General features: G+C 36.3%; 1 protein-coding gene across 2 annotated transcripts in view; it reads right to left on the bottom strand.

The window, feature by feature from the left end:
* Positions 1-3,482: 3,482 nt before the first annotated feature.
* The window catches only part of LOC121314462 (gamma-soluble NSF attachment protein-like), a 7,784-nt gene continuing 615 nt past the window's right edge, over positions 3,483-10,651 (bottom strand). The window contains exons 1-12 of one of the 2 annotated variants that reach the window (XM_041247763.1): positions 10,308-10,492; positions 10,023-10,090; positions 9,486-9,570; positions 9,350-9,367; positions 9,228-9,258; positions 8,551-8,660; positions 8,179-8,245; positions 7,881-7,951; positions 7,660-7,738; positions 6,943-7,022; positions 6,139-6,268; positions 3,483-3,899 (exon numbers count right to left, since the gene is read on the bottom strand). In XM_041247763.1, coding sequence (XP_041103697.1) covers positions 3,765-3,899; positions 6,139-6,268; positions 6,943-7,022; positions 7,660-7,738; positions 7,881-7,951; positions 8,179-8,245; positions 8,551-8,660; positions 9,228-9,258; positions 9,350-9,367; positions 9,486-9,570; positions 10,023-10,090; positions 10,308-10,345 — 912 coding nt within the window. In that variant the 5' untranslated portion in view covers positions 10,346-10,492 and the 3' untranslated portion in view covers positions 3,483-3,764. Of the gene's footprint in view, positions 3,900-6,138; positions 6,269-6,942; positions 7,023-7,659; positions 7,739-7,880; positions 7,952-8,178; positions 8,246-8,550; positions 8,661-9,227; positions 9,259-9,349; positions 9,368-9,485; positions 9,571-10,022; positions 10,091-10,307; positions 10,493-10,651 lie in introns of those variants that run through there. The other variant, XM_041247762.1, reaches the window with a different exon arrangement.

The following is a 10,651-nucleotide window of genomic DNA, read 5'->3' on the forward strand; positions in this document are numbered from 1 at the left end:
CGCAACTGGGAACCCGCGGAGCGAAGCAGTGAACAGGGGGGGGCAACAGCAATGTCTTGGTGCTCGAGAAGAGTGGTGTAGGGAACTAGGTGAGGAACTGTGGCCGATGGTGTAGACTCCTGGGCTCCAGGTCTAGCGACAGGAAGTTCAGGCAGGCCGGCAGGGTGTCCAGGAGTTTAGGGCAAGGGACCGAACCAATAAGCGCCTGACTGGCTTGCAGAGTTGGTGCTTGGGGTTGTGGTGTCTTCAGCTGCTGGGTCAGCTCTTCCTACTCCACCACCATCTCTGGTTCCTTTCCTTTCAAATTTTCTTCCACTGCAGGTGGTTCTGGTCGCGCTGCAAACCCCTTTAGATTCAGCGCCAACCAGTCACATTTTTTTATGAGCAGCTCCAGCTCTGTTGGTTCCGGCTCCAGCAATCCCTTCTGTTGTGGTTATCTGTGCTTGTTGACGCTGACAACAGGGGTGTTGCCCACGAGTGTACCTGGCAAACGTGAGCCATCAACGGGACCGCTGCGTTCACAGTAGGCCAAAAAACATACCAAAGACTTCGCAGAGCTCCCTCTATAGCAGGCCACTTTTAAGACAGCTGTGTTTACACTTCAAAAAAATTGGCTAGTGTAATGGGGTATTAGCTGACCTTCTGACTTGCTTGTTACTAGTAAGTTTTATTTCCCTTTTCACAAAAAAGAGCAAAATACAGATTAATCTGTTTTATGGAGTGTGATTGTGACTTTAATAAAATAATAATTTATACCATTAATAAAATACTGCTGCTCTGCGTTTTGCATTTTTTGACTATTTATGTTTTTACATTCCACATTTACAAAAGAACTTGGAGACATTGGATTTTCTATATAGAACATTTACAAATCTAAAGAAATGTGCTTTGTTACAAAATAAATAACACCAAATCACTGCAAGCATATTTAGCAGGAGTCACATTTACATTTTACTTTATTTTAGTTGAGGAAAGCAATTTAACATACAACTCGCAACTAGTTTTTCATATCCACTTGTACAATTTGTAATGCACGCTATATTACACACCACAAACAGGAAAAAGTCACTAAATCAACAATATTGCACCGCTTGTAAATTCTTTGGCTGCAAATAAAAACACAATACAAATACATCCTAGCCGACTGAAGTTGGTTTACATGGTACATGCACTGAGAGACTGAAGCGAAGTAAACAAGCATCACTTTAAGAAGTTTTTAACTGATAGTCTATTTAAACACAAGTGCAATTTTCCTTATTTAAAGATTTTATTAACATCAGAACTTGCATGTATTAACGATTATACTTTGTGCTGTGCTTATGTTACCAGGTTTTCAATGGAAGAAATAACCAGAGAACAGCAGCACTCCATTGATCAAAAAAAAAAGATGACACTTCATGTGTCAGTTTTTATAGCACATTTCTAAATTGTACAGAGGCCATTTGGGTTAACCAGATTCAGATATTGAACCCTATTTTAAAATTCTGAAAGAACTGCTGCACATATTTTGTTTAGGTATTTGTGTCTGAATACATACTGCATTTTCAAATGAAATATTATTATATAAATATATATATATATATATATATATATATATAATATTCTATAGAATATATATAATATATATATATATATATTATATATCCCTATAATGTTACACGTCGAAGCACGTGAATAATTCTTATTACCCCTACAGAACGGTGTCATGATAACTCCATCCCGATTCAGTAAAAAAGAAATCTGAAATATTTGACAATTTTTTTTTTTTTTTAAATTGTAACAATATAATAAACCACACAAACAGCAGCAACATGCTAACTGTGTCTGTTTCTGCCTTTGATACAGGTATTCAAATAGTAACTATTATACTACATAACCTCTGGTTTGGTGGTAGGCTGGGAAGTTCACATAAATTAACATAGTCTCAGAAGAGAGGGCCTTTCAATCTAAGCACTTTGATATACTGTAACTAACAATTCTTAAAAAATAATTACGTCACACCTATTGACGTTCATATTTGTTTTACTAACTATTTTTTTTATAGCGAAGATACTTCACCAAGGTAGGCAAACGAGTCAAAGTCTAAAGGAAGATGTACTAGACCTCAACTGCCTCCAACCTGTCTAACTGGTGGAATCAATACCTTGAATATAATGGATTAAAGAAGTTTTAAACGTACTGTGCATTCTGTATTGAATATTAACACATACTAATAACTACTGTACAATGGCTGGTTTACACATTTGACATTCTATTAACTTAGGTAAGAAACATCTGGAGCCTCCAGTAGGTTTTTTTTTTTTTTTTAGGGTTTGGAAATGCAAGCTACGAAAATAAACCAACGTTTTAAAACAATAAATACCAGGGTAATTACAGACACTGTACACATACAATTTACACTGTTTCTCTCACCACTTGGCTACATGACAGTAATTTAGAATTGCTAACAGTCAACTGAAATGTGTTTAAACTAAACTGGTTTTGAGCCATCTGCCAAACCTGATTAAATAGGTCTCAATGGTAGTCTGCACCTCCCAGCCCAGTTGGAGGTGCAGGGAAGATCCTGCCTGCTTCCTTGAGCATTAACGAAGCACCTAATGGTGTACATATGCACAATCACAATTGCAATGACCTTTGTGCCCTTGTTTTTGGAAAGTAATTCTTTAGCGTCTACAAATGCAATCAATTACAAAAATCACTTAATATATGCATTGCATAGACCCATGAAGTGCTTCATATAACAAACAAAAAAAATAAAAAACACCTCTACTAGCATGGTGACTTTTGGGGGCTATTTTAATAACTCGCTGTGATGCACGTACCTGTACCCAATTTGACCCTGTTACCCGGTTTGGCACATAAACCAAAAAACACTTATTATTGGGTATCTTATGAAAGTTTATATGTTACCACATTTCCAAAACATCAAATTAATTCATTTAGGAGGAAAATGTACTTAATACTGATGGCTGGCCACTAATCAGTTTCTTATTTTTTTTTTTTGGCTCTGCATTGCAGAAACTTGAATGATATGTTCTCGGCAGAGATATAACAAATATCAAGTGTACAAGTGCTACCAGGAAACACAAGTTCCATGGTTATTTCCAACTAGTTGGAGATCCATGGGCTAATTACTGTAATCCTTCAAATTTAAGTTTTTAAACCAGTTCTTTGTAAATGCATCTTTATTATTATTATTATTGTTATTATTAATATTATTATTAATTATTTTTTTTTATTTTTTTTGAGGGAGGCAAATTTGGGCTGCATCTTAAAATTCGAGGGAGTCTTAAATTCGAAGGAATGCTGTAATTAAGCTGTTTTCACAGCAAGAGCTTTCTGGCGCAAAGTGGAATTCAACAGTAAAATGCTTTAAATAGGCCTCAACCAAGTGCTGTATGTACTTGTAATATTATGGTTTTAAGCACTCTTTTCAGACGTGGCCTTGCTATCACACTTCAAAAGAAAAGTGATACACAATATATTTGTTTAATAAGGGTGTGTACATGCCTTTATTCAACCATAATGCGCAAGCACTGTTTGCTGTAATATAATATCTGCTCATGCTTTCTCAGAACAGCAAAAAGGCTTAAATATGTTCTAAAATACAATATTTCAATGTGTAGCAGTGTATATCTGTTGCACCCCTGCAATTAACTTTAAAAGGCATTCTCAAGGTTCTGTCAATACCTGGCACTGTTGCTGGTCTACAAATGTCTTAATTAATGTAAGGTAGTATCGGAAAGATTACAGCATGTCCAGGATTAGCAGAGTCCCCCAGAGTACTCATCATCTTCCTGCTCCACCCTTGAGCCTCCATCTCCGTTCTTGGGAGTTTCAGGAGATTTCTTCTTGGTACCCCCTCCTGGGACCCTTAAACTCAGAGCCAATTTGGCATACTGCAAGAACATAGGTTGAGGTTTGGTTACAATCCGTGTGTGACAAGACCTCACTTTTTAATGCAATTGTGCAGTAGAACCTGTCATGCTCGATTTAATTGGTTCCAGGGGTCCATTGGACCCCTGAAAATATTACATCTCAGAAATAGTCATCATACTACACTGTAGTTGCTTAACAAATTAATAATGTCCGGTACATCAGTGTATCTAAAACACCAAAGTACAGTACTGCATGCAGCGTTCCAGATAAGGTTTTGTGTCATTGAGTAATCTAGACACTATGGGAGTAAAATGTATTTTGGGGGGAGTAAAATGTAACATTACCTTGAAGTCATGAGTTATTTCAATAAACTGTACATACTTTAATGCAAACATATGAGGTATACATTAACTGCACTTACATTCTAATTGTAATGTTACTTTGTACTGTACAAAAACTTGGCCTTACATTAAAAACTTCCCTTTCCTTATTTTTCCACCTGGAGAAAAAGGCCAACAATATATTTTCCACAACCATTTAGTCCTGCCTTAATAGTGTAGTCTAGTTAGCTACTGCTTTCATGGAGTCTCCTCACACTAGTACTAGGCTGATACAGTTTACAGTCCCTTGTCCTCTTAATTTATAAACAAGAAAAAAATCAAAAAATATATATTTAAAAACTGTATCAATACTTCACTGGAGTGATGACTGCATGTATACTACACAAACAGGTGAAAATTATTACAACAAGAAAACACTAATACACTACCCACTCGATATATTGTGGGTGTTGGGGTCCAATATAAATCTACTATATATCAAGGACCACGATACAGAGAGAGGCCTATAGAAAAACAAATAGGCTAACATATAAATACTGTACAACCACTCCCCTCGTTTTATCGGGTACGTCTGGATCCAGTATAAATCCCCTACACAACCTGCTTTTTCTCATTTTTCGTACAAAAAGCAGCACACCGTTTTAATTCGTACAGCGGAAGGTAATTGCTTTTCAGCATCAGCCTACAATTAATTTCATGAGTCTTCCTCTCCTTTCCCAAATGCACAAACCTGCTGCATTGAAATAATCCAGTCCCAACAACAACATAGGAGGCTTGTTGCTAGGGAGCTGACGTCACTGCTTTGTGGCTTTTGCTAGTGCATTGCTGCCACAAATGAAAACCTTGTTGGCTAAAATATAAATCGCTTCAGCAAGTAGATATTTAATTTGCTTTGTGTTATTGTGCAATGCATGTGTACATAATAACAGCACGATATTAATTCTTTGTTTTTAATTGTTCTGTATATTTGTGATGTGCATATGAAATTAAAAAAAAAACAGTAATTTTAAGTGTCTATGTATACTGCAGCTAAGGCACACGCAGTTAGACAGTAAAAATTAGAAGCCAACTCCAGGACCGCGATATATCTGAATCCGCAGCATAGCGAGGGGCGATATAATGAGGGGTGGGTGTATTTGGCCATTTACAAAACAGCATCCATAAACAGTTTTTATCGTACTTTCTCATGCTTTTTTGCACTGTAAATGCTTGTTAACCTGAGACAGAAATGGCATTTAAAAAAAAAAAAAAAAAAAAAAAACAGGAACAATAACAAAACAGCACAGACAAACACAAACTGATCACAAAAACAAAATCTTGTTTCAGCTTTTTAACCATACAGGAATTACATTAATCCCTTGATTTCTTATGTTCTTTTTTATTGAACATGCTTAAACTGGGCAGTTTGTTTTACGTGAAGCGACAAGCACATCAAATGTGAAACTGGATTCCCAGATTCGTCTTTTTTTTTTGTATCTGCAACTGAATCCATTCTGTCCTGCTAAGAGCTGAGTTTACTGTTGTAGACCCATAATAAAATGTGCACTGATCAGTTTCCATCTGTACCGCTCAGTTGGTAGCAGCATGTGTAAATGAAATAAGCCAGAAGTACACTGGTTAATAGATGGCACCGTATCTTTCAGGATCGGACATGATAGGTTCTACTGTAACTGCTTGGAAGAGAACGTTGGTTATGGACAAACTGACAAGCTGAATCATTTCATATAACAGTACGCACTTTAACTTGTTCTGGACCAGGCTATCTCAAGCCCTTAGAATTATTTTTTTTTTTTTTAACAATCAGCAAAATCAAAATCTATGGCTAGACTGTTGAGAAAACACCCCACCCCCACTACCCCTAAAAAAATTTAAACCTTCTACTGCAACTTGACAGCAGCTTTGCAATTCCCAAACTTACATCATTGTCCATGTACTTGATTAGAGGAGAGTTACACACGGAATATACTTGGTCCTCATCTTGCTGATCATAGCCTTCTAAAAGCTTCTCCATCGCTCCACAGTCTTCACTGCTGTTGAACCCTGGGATACTTTAAAGGAAAGGTAACAATATTTAATAGAAAATATATAGGTGGAGCTTCATTTACAGCTGAACATATATATATATATATATATATATATATATATATATATATATATATATATATATATATATATATATATATATATATATAAAATTTATAAACACACCCATAATAAAAGAAAATAAAGGGGGAACATGCAGACTACATACATATCTTATAATTATATATCACGTGGTTAAAGCTTGTTCTGTTGTTTAGTAGTAGCACAACATGCGATTGTTTAGAAATGGGTTTTTGCTAGAACTGTGTAACAGTAATTTGGGAGTTGTTTGCGTACCACCTGGAGTTTACTCACGGACCACAGGTTGGGAACCACTGAACTAGAGGCAGGTGTTGCTCACTAAATTAGTGCTAGGCAATTCCACTTCTGGCTTACTAGCAACCCCATGGCATTCTGGGGGATGTAGTCCCATTACCCTCCAGGACTACATATTAACTCCCCCTACACTTCCACACAAGATATACTAGCCTTAAAAAGTACAGCCAACCAGGTGTTCAAACCATGCAAATAAGGTGACACCCTACATAGCACATCAAAGGTTTTATAACTGGACGAATGCCTTCCCTTTACCCATGTCTCCAGAAATATGAATTTGCTGCAGAGTACAATAAGCACTTACCTGTAGCTTTCTCTGACACATCTGTCTGCAGCAACAAAGTCATTTCTGTGAAGGTGAACAAGCACTTGTGCAATTGTTTTCTACGAAAGGAAAATACAATGGGTAATAAAAATCAAGCAGGCATCACATGCTATTTAAAAAAAGATCTGAGGAATGTAACAAACAGGCTGTCAGGTATCCTTGTGTTGTTTATTTCTAGTTTTGTAACTTTAAAAAAGGTGTTTTTCTCTTTTGTTAAAAAAAAAAATCCATGTTTTTTTATTGCAAAACAGCAGTCCTATATTTGAATCTCTTCAATCAAATATTTTTGGCTTTCAGTATTCGACAATGAAACTTTTTGAGCATTTTGTTATCAATAATACAATTATTTATGCAGGTAGTTTACTAAGGACCCAATTCATTAACGTTTAGCAAGGAAATGAACAAATGGATCAATTTTTATTTGTTGTTCATGATGTGTTGATCAAATCCAACATACTACTCATTTGCTCTGAATTTTTTTTTCTTGTCCAACAAAGATTTAACTGAATTAGCCTCTTACACCGGGTTTCACAGAACATTAGTCTTGGACCGTGTTACTTAAGATAACATTAAGTAGTCCAGGATTAGTGCTAATCAGAGTCTGAAAAACCAGCCACTAGTGTTAAAAGCGTTACAGGTAATTTAAACATTGTCAAGTTATTGTTATAATCCACAGCAGTTTTGATTTTATTTTACCTTAAAGCATGTAGGATAATTTTCGATGTCTTTATATATGTTCTTCTCTTTCTGTATGGATGCAGCGGCTTCATCAAATCTGTAAACATAAGAAAGGTTAACAGTTACCAGGAAATACATTCATGGAAATAAATAACTTTTTATATTACAGTATACAGACACCTCCAAAAAAAAAAAAAAAACTAAGAAGTTTTAGACAGAAATTCTTAAGGAAGCTCTACCTGCGAGCCCTGACCAGTAGTCGGGAGGCTTTTCCCAATAGTTCCACCGCCTGCCGTAAACGATCTTCATTCTAAAAAATACAACAGATCAGTTCTGAAACTGTCTTAAATAATGACGGACAAACTCTTTACAGCTTTATTTTTCACAAAGAATGTAAACCGGGACAGACTGGGAACTTCTGACCCTACACACACACACACATTTCTCCTGTTTTGTTTGGCAGAAGTTTAAAGCTGTAGGTTAACCATGAATTAGCAAGCTTGTGAGGAAGTGTGTTAAACGTATTGGTAAACTCACTTCGAACACGGACGCAGCCTGTTGATAAAGTTCCACTGCCTTTTCCAGGTTTATAGGCTCTATCAATCTGAAATAGAAAAATACTTGGTAAAGGGTAGTTTCCAATGAACAATCTCTGATGAATACTTGATGCATCTAGTACAAAATCAACAACCTGTATGCATTTTACTATTGCAAAGTTGTTACTTACACCCCTCAGTAAGTGTTCAAGCTGTGTGCCAGATATTATTCCAAGCTGCTAACATTGCTAAGTTATGACCTCTGGTTAGATTTTGTAAAGCAAATACCTAATAAAACCATGAAAACGTTGAACTATTTCCAAACACAGTAAGAACTGAAAACTGTATGTCACACAATTACAGTTGGACTTACTTGCCAGCCCGATCCAATGCCATTGCTGCAGTGTCTGGTGTACCATTCTCCACATACATCATGCTTGCTTTCTCAATATACTGAATTGCTTCAGGCATTCGTTGCATCTCCTGCAAGGAACAGATTACGCAGCTTGATCTTGGTTTAGAGTACATAGTTAGCAATGCAAAATGTATGTTTTGCTAAATAATTTCAACACTTGTGATTCATTGGATTTTACCAAGCCACTGAAGCCTGGAGGCAAGGGCCCAGCCTGGGAAGTGTCTGTCTGATCCCATGAAGTGCAATGAGGTCAACTATCCCCAGTCTCGCTTCCTCTTTTTAAACGTAGTACTCGCCAATTATTTTGTTGCATTTTCTCCCAATTTAGAATATCCAATTATTTTTAGGCTCAGTTCACCGCTACCACTCCTGCGCTGACTCGGGAGCGACGAAGGCAAACACACGCTGTCCTCTGAAGCGTGTGTCGTCAGCCAATCGCTTCTTTTCACACTGCAGACCCACCATGCAGCCACCTCAGAGCTACAGCGTCGGAGGACAACGCAGCTCTGGGCAGCTTACAGGCAAGCCTGCAGGCGCCTGACCAGACTACAGGGGTCGCTGGTGCGCAGTGAGCTGAGGACACCCTGGCCGACCCCCCCCCAACCCATTTCAAGCATTAATTCAAAAGCACCAACCTTTAACATCATGCCTGCTTGTTCAATTGCTCTGAAAAAAAGTACAAATATGAGTTAAAAGGGGATTTACCTTTCATACAATATACAGTAATTAAAAAAAAAACAAACAATGCAATACTTACTTTGCAGCATGGAAAAGACTGGGGAAAAAAATGTTACGGAAAACAGCAAAAAAAAAATATGATACAATATACAGAATAATAGTCAATGAAGTTTAATACAACTAAAAGTGTTTTGGAATTTGTATGTAAAGGATACGCTCTGTTATCTGTATGTGCCTGGGCTTCATTCAGGTAGGCTTCTTTTGCTTGATCTAATTGTTTTGCATTTTTAAAAGCAACAGCTGTTTAAAAGACAAAAAAAATAAAAAATACCCATTTAACAAAAAACATTCGACAGCTTGTTACGTTTCTTTGTTCAGTCAGAACAACTTCAGACATATCTTTAACTGTCACCACCCGGTAGCATAATCTAAGAGGAGTGTCATAGCAGACTGAATGATTTATAGACATGCAGTAAAATGGAAATGTGAAAAGTGATCTGTTTTATTAATATAACAGGTCTCACACAAGATTTGTTCAAATGTTCTGTAGTACTCCTTTTCCATATATTTATATGTTTTTCCCAAATCTAGACAACACTTAGAAGAAAGAAGAGAACCTACTGTCTTATAAAAGTTTACCACTGTAAAATTTGCACTGTAATGTTGCAGCTTTATCATGATTTTCATATGGTATACTATACATTTAACTTTTTTGTTTTTTTAAATAAAATCAGTATTTCAGGTTTTCTGACCTGCTTTTGCATACTCTGAAGCTGCACTGTCATAGTCGGGTTTCCACTTCATGAAACTGGTTTTTAAGCTGTGGTTGATGAAGAAAAAAGGTGTTCAGGAAACATTATTTAGGTATAGAAAAAAACAATACAATATTATATATAACTTCTATGGGTGTAAATATACATACGATGGTCCTCATCAGCTACCAGTATGATGCACAATAAGATCAACTGATGATAAATTTATATACAATAAAAAATAAAGCAATGAGCGTTACACATATAATAATGTAAACACTTTACCTATTCTCACATCCTAAATATAACTCACTACAGGGCATTCGACAGGTCTAGGAATTGTAACAATACTCTTAAGCCAACTGTTTATGTGTAGTCATAAAGCCTTTCTGATCAGAGAAACATGATGCAGTTTGATCGCATATGGAACTGAGTGTATTCTTTTATTAATAAACTAACTTGTATTAAACATATCTAAATAAATTACTGGAATGTAGTATTACAATAAGAAACAGCTTTTCCTTTTCAAAAAAAACAAACAAACAAAAAAAACACCTAAGCCTTTTGTTATTACATTCCCGAAAACATCAGCTGCTTTGAGCCATGTCATACTGTACTCTGGAAGTTGT

The sequence above is a fragment of the Polyodon spathula genome, chromosome 4 (assembly GCF_017654505.1).
Source record: "Polyodon spathula isolate WHYD16114869_AA chromosome 4, ASM1765450v1, whole genome shotgun sequence".
NCBI lineage: Eukaryota > Metazoa > Chordata > Actinopteri > Acipenseriformes > Polyodontidae > Polyodon > Polyodon spathula.